Here is an 18,743-nt window from a genome sequence, read left to right on the forward strand (position 1 = left end):
CTCCAGAGGCAAGGGTGGCTGGGCACGGAGTGTGCTCTACGGTGAAGAAGAATCAGAATACTCAGAGATAGAGCGGGAGGGAGAAGGGTCTCAGCACAGCTTCTGCAGGCCTGGCTGTCTCCCATTGTTCCATGTGTCACATTAGCTGTCCCATCCCACGAGTTCCGGTTGGCCCTGACACTTCCAGACAGAGACTCCTTGACAAGTTATGTGTATGAAATTATTTGTTTTGCTCCTTTTTGGTTGTTTTTGTTTTTGAGACAAGGTCTCATGCAACACAGGCTTGTTTCAAACACTGTAGCCAAGAATGACGACGCGCTCCTGATCCCTTCGTCTGCATCCCCGGATCGCTGAGATTACAGTGTGTGCTACCATGCCTGATTTACACGGTGCTGGACATAGAACCCGGGACCTCATGCATGCAAGACAAGTTCTGTGTAAACCATTCCCAGTGCCTTGTTTTCCATTTTTAAGGTAATTGTGAATGGATTAAACAGAATCGCCCCTAGAAACGCTGGATAAATATGCTTTTTTAAAGTCACCATTTGTCTTGCGACATCTAAAGGGAATTTCCAGGACCCAGAATGAAGGTGAAAACCAGGGTGGTGAGAGGAACTGAGAGCAGGCTCTTCTTTTTGTTCCTTGCCAGCTTTGGGAACTACATTTTGTCCTTTTATTTTAAGAATGTGAACAGAAAGTACAGAGAGTTCCCATATACACACTGAGACCTCCTGTCATTAAAATCTTTCATGATTTTTGTATTGATCAAGACCACACTGTGGGGAGGTTGTTGAATTATGGAGCCTGAGACTGGACAGCCGCACTCGGTCACTGAGTTGTTGCTTCCCCACGACACACAACAGTTTCACTGCACGGGAAGAGCCTCCATATGTCGCCTGTTCATCTCTGCCTCCTACTGATCCCCTGGCAACTGTAGCTTTGCCTCTTCTGGAATGTCAAATGTGAAATCACACAGTATGTAGCTTTCTCGGATTGGTTTCCTTTACTGAGTAATGGCATTCAAGATTTCCCCCTGTCTTTTCATTTTCATTTCATTTTTTTTCCCAGGGTCTCTCTATGTAGCTCTGGCTGTCCTAGAATTTATGTATGTAAATCAGATGGTCTTGATTTGTTGTTTGTTTGTTTTTGTTTTTGAGACAGGGTTTCTCTGTGTAGCCCTGCTTGGAACTCATTTTGTAGACCAGAATGGTCTTGAATTCATATCGATCCACCTGGCTATGCCTCCCAAGTGCTGGGATTGAAGGCATGGCCCACTATGCCCCCCCCCAAAGATTTATTTATTTATTTATTTATTTATTTATTTATTTATTTATTATGTATGCAGTGTTCTGCCTGCATTCACCCTTACAGACCAGAAGAGGGCACCAGAACTCATTACAGATGGTTGTGAGTGACCATGTGGTTGCTGGGAATTAAACTCAGATCCTTTGGAAGAGCAGCCAGTGCTCTTAATCTCTGAGCCATCTCTTCAGCCCCATTTATTTTTTATTTTTTGGTTTTTCAAGATAGAGTTTCTCTGTAGCTTTGGAGTTTGTCCTGGAACTAGCTCTTATAGATCAGGCTGATTTCAAACTCACAGAGATCCATCTGCCTCTGCCTCCCAAGTGCTGGGATTAAAGTGTGCACCACCACTGTCCAGCTTTGCCTGGCTCTTTTCATTGTTTTGATAATAGAACAATATTTCACTGCCTGTTTGTAAAATAGTTTGTATATTTCTCAATGGATGGACCAGGTTGATTGCTTCCAACACTGGATTATTATATAAAAAACACCCTGCTATGAATATTCATATTGTGAGAGCATGCTCACCAATGCAAGTGAGTAAATACCAAAAAATACGATTGCCACATCATATGATAAGATCATGTGTAGTTTTGAAATAAATGGACAAACTGCCTTTAAATGTTCTTTGTATATATCAGATACAAGTTTTTAAACAGATCTGTGTTTTGTAAATTATTGCCTCCAAGTCTGTAGCTTGTCCTCTCATTGTGTTGTTCATAGACTGCATAGTCTATACAGATTTTCCAAACACTTTTAATGCTAATTTACCCACACTTCTGATTTTGCTCTACCCTCAAATTCCCCAATTATTCCCTTTCTCCTTCTCCAATCTGCTTCTACTATGCCCCTTTCCTTATCCACCCCACTGTGGACTCCTTTGGTTTCTTGGCTTCTTCAGGTACTCCAGTTTAAATACACAAATTTAAAAAATTAAAAATTTCAATTTACAGATGAGAGAAAACACGTGACATTTATCTTTCTGGGTCTGAACTACCTCATTACGTATGTTTGTTCCATCCATTTACCTGCAAATTTTACAATCTCTATTTTTCTTTACAGATGAATAGCATTCTATTATGTATATGCCTCATGGTTTCATTATCATAGTTGTTGTGAATAGCCGTGAACATAGGTGAGCAAGGATCTCTGCAAATATAGAATCCTTTGGATGTATATGCCCAGGAGGGGTATAGCTGGTCCTTTGTATGGTTTCTATTCTTTTCAATTTGCTGAACCATGTCTTACAATCCAGAATACGGCCTATCTTGGAACTGTCCCGTGTAATTTTCTCTCTGTGTTTGTGTGTGTGCATTTTTACTGTTTTTCAGGCATTATCCACTTTAAAGAATATTATTTGAGACAAGATCATTCACTGGCTTGGAGTTCACCAAGCCGCCTAGGCTGGCTACATTAAGCTCCAGGGACCTGCTTGCTTCTACTTTCCCAGTGCTGGAATTACAAACATGTTCCTCTGTTCCTGGCTTTTTGCATGGGTACTGAGGATTTGAACTCAGGTCCTCCTGTTTGTGTGGTAGTCACTTTACCAACTGACACCCCAAATCTCCAAATCTGTTATGTTTTTTAAAAGATTTATTTTTAAAAATCCTCCCCCACCCTAGGTGTGTGTGTGTGGGGGGGGGGTTGGGGTTTGTGCACATAAATGCTGGGGCTGAAGAGGCCAAAGGCACTGGACACCCTGGTGCTGGAGTCATAGGAGGTTGTGATCCACGTGACATGGGGGTTGGGAACCAAACTGTAACTGTAACTGTTCCTAGTAGGAACAGCCCTACTAGGACCTTGGGGACAGTCCTACCAGAACCCTGCAGAGACAGAGTAGAGCGCACTGCACATGTCTGTGGTAGAACAGAGTGTGTACCATCCACTTCTGTTGTCCTGTGAACCAGGGCTTTTCAGAACGTAGACTAATTCTTTGCACGTGTGGCTAGCTAGTAAGGTAGACTCAGAGCCAAGAGAATCCCCTGGAAAAGATAAGAAGCTAAGGCATGGGACTGGGAGACTAAGGAGGGTGGGCAAACCAACCACAGAAAGGGACAGGAACAGGAAAAGTAGCTCTTCTACAACTTTTTTGTTTGTTTGGTTTTGTTTTTGAGACAGATTTCTACTCTGTAGCCCAGGTGGCCTCCGGGTCTCCAGCGAGTTGTGATTTTCCCGGCTCAGCATCCCGTATGCTGGAATCACAGGCAGGAGCCAATATACTGGGCTCTAACAGCATCTAAGAAGGGGCAGAGAAGGAACTACGATAGCATCTCATGCTCTATCCCACTCCTGTTACATCTGAAGATTTTGTACAGCTAGCCAGGCCAGCAGCAGTTCTGGAAAGATGGAAAGTAGTGTCTGTGGACCAGCCCAAATCAAACAAGGCCTAGTCTGGTTCCGTGAAAGGTTGCAACACATCTAAACTGGGCAAACAGGAGAAGCAATGGACGGGCACATTTGTGGCTGGCATCAGAGAGGGTCTGGAAACATTCCCTGAAAATAGTGGGAGGAAAAACTTTGATTAGTTAAATTCTAAATAATCCTGGCTGATGAAGGCAGATCTGGACTCCTTAATGGATTTAGGGTTCCAAAGAGGGTGGCAGGGGAAGCAGACAGTGGCCCTAGATTTGCGCATGGTGAGAGGAGGCCAAGAGGAGGCCACACCAGGCTGCCACAGCTTCAAGATGAGGTGCAGACCTTCCGGCCCATGTCTTTATCTGCCTGGAGATAGGGTGGACATACAGAGTGGGTAGACAGAGCCGCCTCCTGTGCCCGGTCCCTTAAGTTACTAGAAGTGATTTCCTCCACTTTGAAGGTCATTTGGGTAAAGCACTTCCTCCTCTCTTGCTCCTGAGTCTCCATCCTACGTCACCAGCTATTGGATGGCTGCAGCCATGGGGGTGTAGTGACACAGGTTCCTTAGCAGGAAGGCAACCATGAAAACCAAATTCTTTTCTTATTTTGTGTGTTGGAGGGGGTCATGTGTGCTAAGTCAGAGGACAGTTTGAGAGAGTGACTTCTCTCCCTCCACTACTGTGATTCTGGACTTCTTGGGTAGTCTGGCATGGAGTCAAACACCTTTATCCTCTGAGCCATCTCTAAGGCCCCATGAAAGGATTCCTTGTTATCACTTTCCCTTGCCAGTAAAGTGCCCAGAGATCCAGCTCTCCTACCAGAGTCCCTGCCAATTGGGAAACAGGCAGCACTGGGGTGCCCTTGTCCAGGAATAACGGGACCCTTAAGCCTTCCTCAGTCGGGCTCTGCCTCACTTTCCCCATTTCTCTTCCCATGTTCCATGAGACCATTTGATTTATATGAGTAACCTCTCATCTGCAAAGTGGGTTTATTAGGTAAGATCTTTCTCAGGGGTTTAGAATCAGATGTGCTCTGGACTGTTCCGGGTGGCTGAGGCCAGACATTCCTCCCATCCCCAAACTTTTGGTTTCTTTGTATCTCTGGCATACACTCGGTGTGGGGAGTCTGTCATCTTGGCAGCCAGAGATCTGAACCTTAGCTATAGACCCAAGGCAAGGTCGCTGGAGCCTCTTCTATTTGCTGGTGACCATTTCTGAATCACCTACCCCAGCTGCAGACCACTGGGTATCTTAACTGCGAGCCCCAATCCGAATTTACAAAGGACCACGCAGGGCTCTGTATCTCTGATGTCTTCCCCTAAATTCAAAGGTGAATTTTGGGCAACATTCCTGGCAGAACTGAAAAGACCCCCCACTCCGCACCCCTCCCCACCCGCCAGCAACTCAGGACAATTATTCTGAAGGAAAGTTACCGGTTTGCTAATCCAGCAGAACAGTTTGGAAGGGAGATTTGGGTCTTCCTTTAATAATGGGAAGTTAATGCGCAGCCTCTTGTTATTGTCTTTCTTAGAGCCCCTTGTTTAATCCTCTGGCTTAGTGGTGGCGCCCCTCACACCGCGAAGACAGCACCGGAGACGTGCTGGGTTGGGCTCTGGCCCGGTTCCTGGGGAGGGGGAGGAAGCCGCGCCGAGCCCCGCAGGTCTCCAAAAGTTGTGGCTCGCTGTCTTGGTGGCCTCAAACTGTTTGGAAACCAGGAGATTTTGAGAAGCGCCTGACAGCAGGACCCCAAGAGAGGATGGGGGTCTGGGCTGGAGGCTGAGCCAGGAGTGGCTGTCTCACGTGTTTTAATTAGCTCTAATTTCAACAAATATGGAATTCCTACTTGCCAATCAGATTGTCTTTGGATAATCATAAAACCTGACAGCCATTTGTTAGTCTCAGTGAGGAGTCCCAGTAGTTGACCTGTTTACCTCACGCTCCCCACCTGTTTAGGATTGCTGAATCAAATACCGGTACACTAAAACAATATCCATTGCTTACGAGAAATTAACATTTTACTGGGTAGCGCGTATTTTTGTTAATCTGCCCACGATTTTAGCCCTCCTATTCCACATCTGCCTCTCCTCCCCTCTCCTCTTTTCGTAGTTGCTATGAATTTGCGAATTTGTTGCGTTCTCCTCTCCAGCCCTTGGGGATCTAGCGAGGGAAGGGTATGGTTGGAGGGAGAGTTGCTGGCCTTGAGTTAGATACAAAATGTCAGTTTCTTTCCTGCAAGGGTTTTCAGGCTGAGCGCTGGAGTTGAACCGGCGGGTCTGCGTGGTTTGGTAGTGAGGGGGGATGTGTTTGGGAACCCGCCCAAGGCCTTATAGGGCGGTTGGGCATGCGAGAAGGTTTCAGAAGGCCAGGAGTGTCCAGAAGGGAGATAGCTCATCAGGATGGATGTGGAACTTGTGGTTTTCATGGAGTGGGCAGGCAACACACTCCTCGTTGCTTGCTCACTTTTCCTTTCCTTCCAGAGCATGGGGGTGGGGTGGATAAGGGACTGCTGGAGAGAGAAATGAGGTGACTAGGAGGACCTCAGTTGGGAGGCCAACAACTCAGGGGAAGGGAGCTGGTGGCGTCTGCACCTCGCTGGTGGGAGCCTGGATGAGTCTGCTCCCTGCTGATTGGTGCCTTCTGGGTCGTCTAGGTCTCAGGGACAGCCTACCCAGCATAAAAGCCTTCGCCTGAGCTAGCCTCTTTTGCACAGGTGACCGGGAGGGACTCAACTCCCCTCGCCTGGCGCCTGGCCTAAAGAGCTGAGAAGCATGACTGGACGGGACGGGCTTTCGGATGGGCGCTCTAAGAGTAGAGCCCTGGCGCCAGGCTGTCCTCGCACCGGCTCTCGCCTTCGAAGCTTCGCCATCAACGACTTGCTGGGTTTGGAAGCGGACTTGCCTACTCCGGCGGGGCCCGAGTTAGGATCCAGCTGTGAAACTGCAGCCGAGCCCGCGGGGTCCGGGCCAGGACTCTGTGGTTCCTGCCCTGCCCGTGGGGCTCTCCCGCTGGGGTTGAGTCTCTTCTGTGGCTTCGGGGCGCAATCCCCCTCCGCGGCCGCTGCTCGTGCGCGCTGTCTGCTCCTCGCCGCCGATCTGAGGCTTCTCCCACCTGCGGGTCCCGAGCCTGCTGTCGCCCAGAGCTCCGTGCTCCCGTCGCCTGCGCTTGGCCGCCAGCAGCGTAGCGAGAGCGTCTCCACGTCGGGTAATTTTAGGCAACGCTTTCCGACCCCAATTCAGAAGCACCTGTGTAATGCTTGGTCTCTCTTCGAGACACCTTAGATCTCGAGAGATTGGAATCCCAAAGAGAACCCAGTCCTGACAAGGGGATCCGCTGTACCTCCTGCCGTTGCTGGTCTCCAAACCCCAGCCTTTCCTCCCAAGCTTCCCCCCCCCCCCCCCCCCGCCCCGCAGACAGTGGGGACAGTCACCGTGGGTTCCGATGGATCCTGTGTAATCCAGACCCGCAGGCTCCTTTCTCTCAGCGTTTAGCACGCGTCTTTGAGAGGCTCGTGGTTAGGAAGACCAGGGTCTGTTTGTCTATCCTTAAGGCAGAATCGACCGAACTGACCCGTAGTTGAAGAGGGCTGGGTGTCCCCGGGAACTCTTGGCCTCTCCGGGTGCTGAGAAGGGAGTTCCGGGTCTCCAACCATTCTCTCTCTTCCCCTCATTTATTTTTTCCACTCATGTTTTGTTCGGAGTTCACCTATTTTTCTCAGGAAAAAAAAAGTCTTGGATTGTGGGGCAAGAGAAGGAACCTAAGACATTCTTCCACCGGGCAAGAAACTGGGAGGCTGGAGATGTGACGGGGAGGGGGAGAGAATAACGCGGAAAAATCGACCGCGGACCTAGCAAAACTCCTGCAGAGCAGGCTGGGTAGGCAGAGTGGAGTGTGGTGAGCAAAGACGGGCCGCTCTCTGGGGCTCTCAGCGGCGAACGGTCCATTGCATACTCCTCGCCTCTCTAGTATGAAAGGAGCCCCTCATTTGTTGTGTCGTTAAGATCCAAAGGCTATCTTCACAGAGTGACTTCTCCAAATATTAATAAAAGGAAAGGTAAAAAATGCAAGGAAAGGTAAAAAATGCAAGTAAATTTTATCCCGAATGGGCATTTCATGCAGAAACAGCATTATGTGACTGGTGGGAAATTCTGTCGCCTTAAAAAAGCAAAAAGACACAGTTGAAGTGTATTTAAATACTAAATTGTCACTCCAATATATGCAAATGTTATTATTTCCGTGTAATCAATATACGACAATTATGCTTTGGGGGATATTAAGTTTCCCAGACTGACAAAGTGTTTTCTATCTGCCGCAAGTCTTAGTAGCCACTTCTCGTGCATTTCCTCACCCCAGGTATCCAGTGACTTCCCGACGCTCCACAGCACAGCACAGAATATTACAATCCAAGGATGCCATTTTGTGGTGATGTCATGGATACAGAAACAAAACTGACGATCTTTCATTGCTTTTGACTTTACTCATTTAAAAAATATTTGTGGGGCAATTCTACTTTTGAATGATGAGCCTGGTAATAGTTTGGCTTCTAGCTATCCTTACCCTGAGAACTTTTGCTGTGTTGAATACGGGCAGAGAACAGAACAGTCGGATGGTATTGTTTCCAAGGAAATCTGCACATCACTAGAACATGTATGTCATGCATGTAAAAGCTTCCTGGGCACACCAAAGCAGGGTGAACTCTGACAAAGATTCTGATGTCCCGAATCTCAGAAATGTCCGCATGGACACTGAGGGGAACTGAGAGGCACCTGGAGCAGGGGGGACTGTCAGCTGCCTGCCGACTCAGGTTAACAAGACAGTAAGTAGCCAAGTAAGCATTGGCTTTCCAGAATGTGAGATTTAGATCCCAACTTCATCACTGCAACTTGACCTTTTGTGACCTGGCGGGGCAGCAATACCAGCTGCCTTTGTCCTTTTATTTTATGTGGAGTAATAGAAATAAAGCAGACAGCATCTGGGAGTGGGAATTGCTCTCTTTGCTTGTGCATATCACTAAGTACATTCTTGTTTTGCTTTTTTTTTTAACCAGGCTGCCCTCAAACTCATAGAGACCCACCTGCCTCTGCCTCCCAAGTGCTGGGATTAAAGGCGTGCGCCACCACCTCCTGGCTTACTAAGTACATTCTTAGCACATGATGTTAACCTTGACATTTAAAATATAGCAAAATACATAGCTCAAAATATTAAAATTCTCAGAGAGTTCTCTTCTCGTGTCAATAGATGGGGACAGTCCGTCTGAAGAAAAGAGTGATCTGAAGATGTCCCCTGCCCAGGGCAAGAGGAAGAAGCGGAGGCACAGGTAGGGATCCAGGCTTCTTGGCCTGTCTTTCCTCAGAGGGACACAACTCTACTGTCTTTGAGAACAGCGTCTAAGGATGCATAGAGAGCCCAGCAGTCCTATGGTGGCCAGTGAGAACCACACATCTATTTTCAAAGTTGACATCTAATACTCAGAAGGCTACAGGGAAATCTGTACAGTTCTGGAGACATAATTTGGTAGGTTGGTAAGTGGGTTTTCTCTTTCTGGCGTATTTCATGTGTAATTCTCTCTACAGGACAGTTTTCACTGCCCATCAACTCGAAGAACTGGAGAAGGCATTTGGTGAGGCTCATTACCCGGATGTGTATGCCCGGGAAATGCTGGCTGTGAAAACAGAGCTCCCTGAAGACCGAATACAGGTGTCTAGTGGTGCCCTTTCTCTTCTAAAGACACGGTAGAGAACGTGTCATTCCCCCACGCATGAACTAGCCACAGCTACTCAGGACAGCCCTGCACGGTCCTCTTCACTTGAGAGCTGAGAGTGGCTTAGTTAAAGGCACTAAAAGGCTCTCTCTGGCCTTTGCGCTTTTTTTTCTTCTATCATTATCTTTGACCTATCCTCAAACATTACACAATGGTGAGCCATTGAGATGGCCTAGTTGGTTAAGGCACCTGCCACCAAAATGACTTCCACCTGAGTTGGATCCCTGGGAGCCACTTGGTAGGAGAGCACTAATTCTTGCACGTTGCTCTCAGACAGCCGTGTGTGCGCTGCATCACACAAGCTTCTACACGCATGCACACAAAATTAATAAAAGTGATGTTTAAGGAAATCAGACAATTGTGTATTGAGCTAGGAAACTGCATGAAGGCACATTAGTAAACATGTTTAGCTCACCTCTTTAGCTTTTAAAGAAATCACCATATACAGCCTGAGTAGGTGTCACAGTGTATCAACCCTGAAAGTCTAAAGGGACCATTCACTGCCCCTGTAGACTTTCTCAATAGGAAAGTCAGGAAACTTTGTTGTGCGCAGCCCCTTTATAAACACACTGCAGAAAAGGGTTCTTTTCATTCCTTATTTTTGCTTCCTGACGCCTTAGAAAACTTGAGAGGAAGCGACTTCTGCCTTATCCCCACCATACTGAGTCCTTGCGGGTTTGGAGGGCTGTTGCCACGCTGGCTGGCTCGCAGGCCTGGATGGGGAATGGGCCCTTTGTAGACCCAGAGTCCTGGAGTGCACGCGCTCCTCCAGGCATTACTTTTCATAGGGTCTCTCCTTGAGACCCTCCTCTGCCTCTAACCAGGTCTGGTTCCAGAACCGGAGGGCCAAGTGGCGCAAGCGAGAGAAGCGCTGGGGCGGCAGCAGCGTGATGGCTGAGTACGGACTCTACGGGGCCATGGTGCGCCATTGCATCCCGCTGCCAGATTCCGTGCTCAACTCTGCGGATAGCCTGCAGGGCTCCTGTGCGCCCTGGCTTCTGGGTAAGCCCTTGGCTGAGAACCGGACCAGGGAGGTGGGCGGGGTCCTCACTGTGGACTTACAGAGCAAACCTGGAGAGGTCTCAGGTTTAGGCCCAGTCTGAACTCTTAATTTCTCTTTAATTCCTAGCCTGATTTTCATCGGAAGTGTGGAGGCAGAGTGTGGGAAAGTCCTTTTGGGCTATTCCCATTGACAAATGTAAATAGACAGGGAGGCTTGCCTCGTGTTTGATATGTATGTTAAAGAGGTCAGTTCTGTTGGGAAGTTTAGAAACTGAGACAGTTTAGAGCAAGGGCAATAGGGCCGTGCCGAGCAGGGAGAGTCAAGGGCACGCCTTTCTGTTTGCACTGCAGAAATAACAGGCCAGGTCCTGGTCCTGATTTAGCAAATGTGCCCTTTCTGGTGCGCTTACCCCTTCCTGATCTGTTTGGGTTCAGAGTTTGCAGGCTTGGGTCCCAAGATAATCACTACCAGAAAATTAATTAGGTGGACCATAGAGGGGTTTTAGGTGGGGAAAGCTCAGCAAACTGTTCCGGCAATGTGCTGTGCTGAGAACCGGAGATACAGCCTAGACTTTGCCTAAGGACCGAAAAGATTAGAGAGAAGCGGGGATGGAGAGCCGAGCTCAGTCCTCCGAAATCACACCAATAGGGCTACTTGTTGGCACGGGACTTCAGTCACACAAGCCACTGGGTTTAGTGCTGATCTAGGGTCATTTTGTTATCCAAACAAACGTGAAATCACCGTGTCACCCAACAAAGCAGTTTTGCAAGAGTGACAACTGGTGGACAGTTCTAAGCCTTAGTGCTGGGAGTTAATGCCCCAGTGGCTCTCCTAGGCCCTAGAGGGACACTGACAAAGGAAATTTTAAAGACAGAAGGAACAGTGATAAAAGGAAGGAATGCACTTAATTGCTGAGTTTAAAAATATTTTTGAGCCTGGTGTGGTGACACAAGCTTTTGAGCTGAGTCCCTGGGATGGAGAGGCAGGTGGATCTCTGTGAGTTTGAGGTCAGCCTGGTCTGCATAGCAAGATCCAAGACAGTCAGGACTACATAGACGGACCCTGTCCCAAAACAAATCAAAACTTGTTGTTGTTGCTGTTCCTTTCTGCTTTCCAGGGATGCATAAAAAGTCGACAGGGATGAAGAAACCAGAAAGTGAAGACAAGTTGGCAGGACTCTGGGGCTTTGATCACCTCAAGGAAGGCACTAGTAAGGATCAGGATGGACTTGAAGGGGGCCCAGGCAACATGAGCCTGAACCCTGAAGACAGCTTGGAAGATGTTGCCATCGACCTGTCCAGCTCTTCCAGGCACGAGACAAAGAAAATGTCCCCAGGGTCCAGTGCTCAGGGATGTTCCCATGCCCCAGGGGAGCAGGTGCTCCAGCCCCCAAAGTTGGGAGCCTCATGAGGCCAACAGATTGCTCCCTTCCCCCTAAAACTGGATATATGTATATTTCTCACCAGCAATTTTTTAGGAGACAAAAATGGTCTAAGACAAACACCTTCAGTTTGATTTTCTTCCTGAAACACCTGGATGAAAGGCAGCATTATGTTGGATAAATGATAATCTAGGGAACGGTCCATTAAATTCTAGAATGGAGGACACTTTTTATAACCTCTCGAACCAGTCAATTTGGTCTAAAATTTTGTTTCTCCATTGTAGAATTTGAGCAGGAAAGATTTGAAATTCAAAGGTAGTTTTAGGGATGGAGTGAGATGTAGCTCAGTTGACAGTACACACACAGGCCTGAGGCCAATCCCCAGCACGACATAAACCAGATGTGGGTGGCGCACACCTGTAAACTCAGCACTCAGAAGGTGGACACAAGAAATCAGATGTTCAAGAGCATCTCGGTTTGAGGTCCACCTGGACTCTGTAAGACCCTATTGATTCATGATTTCTTGCCTCAGCCTCTCCAGGGCTGGGATTACAAGTGTGAATACAGTTGTTTTACAAACCAGAAGTTTCTAAACAGATAGTGAATGAATGAATGAATGCTGTATCACTTTTCCTGTAACCGGCTCTTAGACATTCTTGTTCTCACAGTAATTTTGTGTTCTGAGTGTCACGTGATAGGCCTCGGATATTTGATGCATAAACAGCAAAGAAAACCATACCCCTCCCCTCCTCTGAGATCATCTGGAGCCATGTTTAGGCAACTGTTAAATATCTGAGGACTGTCTGAAGGTCAGACCTGATTTCTTGGTCCTTTTGAATTTATCTTTGGAAGCACTTTAGTGAGTTGAATTTATGAATGTTTTCTTTCCTGTATTTCCTTTGTCGTTTATTTATTATTTAAAAATAAATTCATGATGTGTCTGACTCAAGACTATTTGCTGGTCCCTTGATGGGCTCTCCCTCCTGTCCCTTTTAGCCTAGGAGCATGTACAACGGGTTGTCTTTCAGGCTCCTGTATAGGGGACTATGAGCCAGCGGCAGCCCTGGCTGGGTTACCTTTTGGAGTTCATTGTCTGAAGAAGGGTTGGCTGTTGGCTGTTTGGGGTGGCTTCCTCTGCAGCAAATTAACACACACACACACACACACACACACACACACACACACTCAACCATCTCTTCAGTCTCTTCCTTTGAGCTATTTTTAACCCATGTTTGTTTATTTGTTTGTTTATTTATTTATTACGTATACAATATTCTGTCTGTGTGTATGCCTGCTGGCCAGAAAAGGGCACCAGACCTCATTACAGATGGTTGTGAGCCACCATGTGGTTACTGGGAATTGAACTCAGGACCTTTGGAAGAACAGGCAGTGCTCTTAACCTCTGAGCCATCTCTCCAGCCCTTGCTCACACACTTTTATCATGCACTGTCCTCAGATTCTTGCTCCCATCTAATTTATCAAAAGTTGCTTTTGAGGAAGGAATCCAGTAACAGTTGCGTATTCCCTCAGAACTGAAGCATTCTCTCCTAGAGAAGGAAGGAGGCCTTGCTTCTTGTCTAGGGATCCCCCCAAAAATAAGTACATACCAGAAGCCCAGGAAGTTACAAAATTAACGCAGCTCCTCCGCGGGTTATGAAAACTGTATATAGTTTCAGGAAAGGAGAGATTGTCCAGGCAGCAGGGTCTGCCTGCGCAACACAGAGGGCAGCTTCTATGAGTCAATGTGCATGCCCAGTGGGCTTTTGGCTTACACGGCGCTGCCTCTGGGTCCTCCCGTGCCTGTAAGTGATCCCCATAAACTCACTGGTTCACTAAGCTAGACTTGGGTGGAATCATTTTCATGGTTGTTGTCAGTGACCTTTCTGGAATGAACAGAAGCTTGCTCACATGTTCCCAGGAAACGGGATGCCACCCACGCAACTTGCATGCATCCCACTTGTGAAGTATTAGCAAAGTATTAATGCTGCCCATGATACCTGTGTGAGATCGTGGTGGAATGCTGCGTGAGCAATCCCTTTGAGGGGGGAAAGACACAAGTAGAAATAAAGATGCTTAAGGAACAGTGAAAATGAAATAAGTAACATTTGACAACTGGTTCCGAATAAACGTATGAACAATGGACAAATTTCTCTGAAATATTGTAAGGAAAAGAAGATAAGTGTGAAAAGGGGAAAACCATATATTTGTATACATACATACACACATACATACATGTATATATGTATAAATATATTTCTTTTCTCCTTGACATGAACTTTTGCTATGTTGCCCAAGCTATTTTGGTTTTCATGGATAAAGAGATCCTTTTGCCTCAGCCTCCTCAGTAGCTGTACCACAACTGTGCGATCATCCAGCTAAAACTATGTTAAATGTGTAGGAAAACACTATAGCCCAGTGAGGTATCTGGGAGACTGGGCCAGAGGATCTCAAGTTCTAGGCTAGCCTGGGCTACAGAGTGAGATCTTCTTTCCTTTTTTTTTTTTGAGACAGCTCTCACTATGTAGCCCAGTCTGTCCTAGAACTCTCTATGTAGACCAGGCTGTCCTAGAACTCTCTATGTAGCCCAGTCTGTCCTAGAACTCTCTATGTAGACCAGGCTGGCCTCCAACTCACAGAGATCCGCCTGCTTCTGCCTCCCGAGTGCTGGGATCACAGGCCTGGCCATGAGGTCTTGTTTCAAAAAGTCAAATCAAGCCACTATTCACAACTAAAATGACTGGTATATATATTCATTAATTTGCTTTAAAAGTCATCAAAAATGGGTCATGGAGATGTCTCAGTGGTTAAGAACACTTGTTGCTCTTGCAGAGAACTTGGGTTTGGATCTCAGCACCCACACAAAAGCTCAGAACCATCTGTGACTCCAGTTGTGGGGTAAGCAATGCCCTCCTCCTGCCTTTGTGGGCACTAGGCATGCACAAAGTGCACAGAGGTATCTGTAGACAACATACACACATAAAATAAATTAATAATAAAATTCAAACACATGAGGCTTTTATTATGGGAAACTCTACAAATGGTGCATTTTCTGAGAAAATACATATTACTAACACTGAATTGACAAAAGTACAAAGTATGTGTGGTAGTTTGAATGTAATTGGCCCCCGTAAGCTCTAGAGGCATGATTAGGCATTATTATGGCATTATTAGGAGGTGTGGCTTTGTTAGAGGAGGTGTGGCCTTGTTGGAGGAAATGTGTCACTGTGGAGGTGGCTTTGAGATCTCATACATGCTCAAGCCATACTTACTGTCTCAGACTGTTTCCTGTTGCCTGCAAGATGGAGGACTCTCAGCTCCTTCTCTAGCATCATGTCTGCCTGAACACTGCCATGTCCCACCATGATGATAATGGAATAAACCTCTGAATTGTAAGTCAGTCTTAATTAAACATTTTCCTTTGCAAGAGTGGCTGTGGTCATGGTGTCTCTTCACAGCCATAGAACCATGACTAAGACAGTGTGAAAGATCAGTTAACAGGGACTCCATAAACATCACACTGTGATACGGCTGTGGACGGATGACAAAGTCACATGGAAATTCTTGAAAGCCAAATAGATTTTACTCTTGTACACAGAAATAAATGTAGGACTTCTAACCCTAACGTCATCCCAGTTCTAGAACCCCCAAAAGTTAACACATCCACCTCCCAGCTCTATTTAGCTCCGTAAATGGCAATGTGAAATTTGCAAATAACTCTCAACATTTGCAACCCAATAGAACGCTAGGCATGTGCTTGGTTGGACTGCAGAAGGTCTACTCCAGGTACACAAAGGCATTTAATATTGTTATACATAACCCAGGAATGCAAAGGTATTTTAAAATTATGAAGGAAATTACTTATAGATTTATTAGCATCTCAAACTATAAAATAAGGTTATCTTGGTAGACACTGAAAGCATTCAACAGGGAACTGAGGAAATTGCTCAATGGTACAATGTGCCCTGTGCAAGCATGAGGATTGGAGCTCATCCCCAGACTCTGTGTAAAAGCTGGGTAGGCATGGCGGCCCGCCTGTAATCCAGCACCCAGGAGGCAGAAACGGGCTACCCTTCCCATATGTTGATGATGTATATTATTTTTGTCACAGAGACTAGCTGGCTGACAAGGTCGTCACCTTTGGGAGAGAGAGCTTTTGAATGCCGCTGAAGTTAGCTCACTGGAGCTCTGGGGCTCTGTCCTGCCTGCTCTCATGTTACCTTTGATTTCCCTGTGCGGTTTCCCGAAATAGCTGCAGGGTCTCCGGGTTGAGACCGGAGAGCCAGGGACTTCAGTTTTCTTACTTTAGTTCCCACTCGTGTTACTTTGTTGCCTGAATGGAACCACACTTCTGACAAAGAGGCAGGCAGGAAGCTGGTCTGGAGAGCAGCGCCTCTCAGTGGCCATAGCCCTGGGCTACCCAGACCCAAGAAGGCGACGGGAGAAACAGACAGCCTCAGATTTCTATGAATTTTCCTGGGCCCCCATATCTTGCAGGTTCATTTGGAAGAAGAAGCCTTAGGACCCAGTTTGTCGCAAATGGCACACTGGCACCACCTGCTGGCCAGTCCAGTTAACTCTGTCTGTGTCCATTCTAAAGTCGCACTTCTGGCACTAGGGAAAATTTCTGACATTTTTTTTTTTTTTAACCAGTCCTCCGAGTCACCCTCAACACCACCAGCCATGTTTTATTTCTGAGCCCTGATCTCCTTTAAGCCTGCTTTCAAAACCCAGGCTTTGAAACATCCTGGTTTCCACGTGTGGCCTATCACCCACCCTCCACCCTTTGCAGATTTTGTTCAGTCTTATATTGGCATTTCAGGATTTCTCTTTCACTCCCTTCCTGCAAAGACTTTCTATTCTACCTTTTTTTTCTTTTTATTTCTAAAATTCAATTAGTTGAATTTACTTTTCATTTTATGCGAATGTTTTTGTCTATGTGTGTATCTGTGTCAAATGCATGCAGTGTCCCAGAGGCCAGAAGAGGGCAGCAGATCCCTTGAGGCTGGAGTTGCAGCTACATAGGTGCTAGGAACTGAGCAAGGGAACTGGTGCTGCCAACTATCCAGCCAACTCCTTACCACCTATTAGTTACGTTTCTGTCTTAGTTAGGGTGGCTATGGGGTGAGGAGACACCATGCTCATTTAATTGGGCTGGATTACAGTGTCATAGGGTTGGGTCCCGTAGCATCATGGTGGGGAGCGTGGCAGTGTGCAGTCAGACACGGTGCTGGAGGAGGAGCTGAGAGTTCTGCATTTTGACCTCGGGCAGCAAAAGGAGACTGTGTACCACACTGGGCATAATCTGAGCATATGAGACCCCGAAGCCTGCTCCCACAGTGACACACTTCCCCCAACAAGGCCACACACTTCCTAATAGTGCTGCTTCCTATAGGCCAAGCATGCAAATGTCTATGGGAGACATTCCTATTCAAACCACCACAGTTTTAAAGGATAAAAATTATCTAATCTTGAGAAAGCACGAGGCTTCAAAATATGTACAATGCAGATTGCCTGTAGGGAATAAAGTAATGTAAATTCTGCTTCCAATATTTATCATATTTTATAGTAATGATTTAAAATCCACATCAGGTCATATAATGGTTAATATTGTCAGTGTGACAAGACCTTAAATCATCTAGTAGACAGCCCTCTGGGCATGTCTGTGAAGGAGTTTCTAAACTGTTTAACTGGTGTGGGGAGACCCACATTAAAGGTGGGTTGGGGTCCCAGGCTAAATAAAATGTAGAAAGTGAGCCATACACCACCACTGATCTCTGCTTCCTGACTGCAGCCAGAATGTGACCTGCTACCTGACACTCCTACCATCATGCCTTCCCCGCCATGATGGCCTGTACCCTCAAACTGCAGCCAGAACAGTAACCAGCAGTGGTCATCTCGAGAGCATGGGTGTTTATTATCTACAGTTGCTGTGCTGTGCAGTGTGCAGTGGATCTATTGTTACTGCAGCGTAAACAGTTATGTATCCTTTCACTAGGCACACCGCTACTCTTGTGCCTCCCTCTTCGATACGATTGCTCTTTACACGTGTTTAGTGTGTGTGTGCACGCACACGTGGACACCATTGAACACATGATATGGAGGTCAGAGGGCAACTTTCCAGAGTTGGTTCTCTCCTTCTTCCATGTGCATCTTGGGACTGGAACTCAGGTCAAACAGGCACCTATATCATTGAGCCATCTCTCCTGGCTCACACCGCCAGTTTTGTGCCAATACTAAAGTAACATTTAATAACGAGCAAAGGGACCAAGTTACTGGGCGAGGCATTCTGGAAAATCTCTTCGTATCTTTGGTGGGAAGTTCCTATAGGTCCAAAGATTCAGTAACAATTACCAGATAAGTCCAATTTTGCAGAGGAATTACTGTGTGTGCATGTTTATGAACATGTACTTGTGCATATATGTGTGTGTGTGTGTGTGTGTGTGTGTGTGTGTACGGGCATGTATGAGCTTGTGCATGTGTATATGTGTGTATGTATGTACCTCTGCTTGCATGTGTATGTGTGTGTTTGTGTGTGCATTGTATATGTATCCTCATTCATTTTATCAGTGAACATGTTGAAGGCTCCTTCACGTGGCTTCTGATTGGAACATTCCTAAGCTTTCTACCACATCTTTAGGAATAATTGTCACTCCAGCTACTTCTGCAGTGGTCCACTTTTGCCCTGACTTCTTGGCCTTTAGAGGATGCTAGTATAGAGTGTCCTGGAAGAAATTCTTTGAGGAAAATGTGCAGCATGTGAGTGTTGTGGGATAGTTGGTTGCACCGTGACACCTTAAGACTGTTTTAATAAGGTTAACCTTGAATCAGGGGGCAGAGCTAGTGACTGGCTGACTGGAATTAGTCATAGAGAAGCCAGGAATATGGATAGAGAAGACACACAGGAAGGAGTAGGGAGGGACTTAGAGATTTCATGGTCTCTTCAAT

At 46.6% G+C, this 18,743-nt stretch overlaps 1 protein-coding gene across 1 annotated transcript; it reads left to right on the forward strand.

Moving 5' to 3' along the window:
• Positions 1 to 6,424: 6,424 nt before the first annotated feature.
• Vsx1 (visual system homeobox 1) lies at positions 6,425 to 11,827 on the forward strand. Its single transcript, XM_041670024.1, has 5 exons — positions 6,425 to 6,857; positions 8,892 to 8,970; positions 9,227 to 9,350; positions 10,239 to 10,416; positions 11,535 to 11,827. Exons 1-5 carry the CDS (start codon positions 6,425 to 6,427, stop codon positions 11,825 to 11,827), a joined length of 1,107 nt encoding a protein of 368 aa, XP_041525958.1.
• Positions 11,828 to 18,743: the final 6,916 nt, after the last annotated feature.

The sequence above is a fragment of the Microtus oregoni genome, unplaced genomic scaffold (genome assembly GCF_018167655.1).
Source record: "Microtus oregoni isolate MIOR12 unplaced genomic scaffold, Mior012 000020F_ref0000438, whole genome shotgun sequence".
NCBI classification, from domain to species: Eukaryota; Metazoa; Chordata; class Mammalia; order Rodentia; family Cricetidae; genus Microtus; species Microtus oregoni.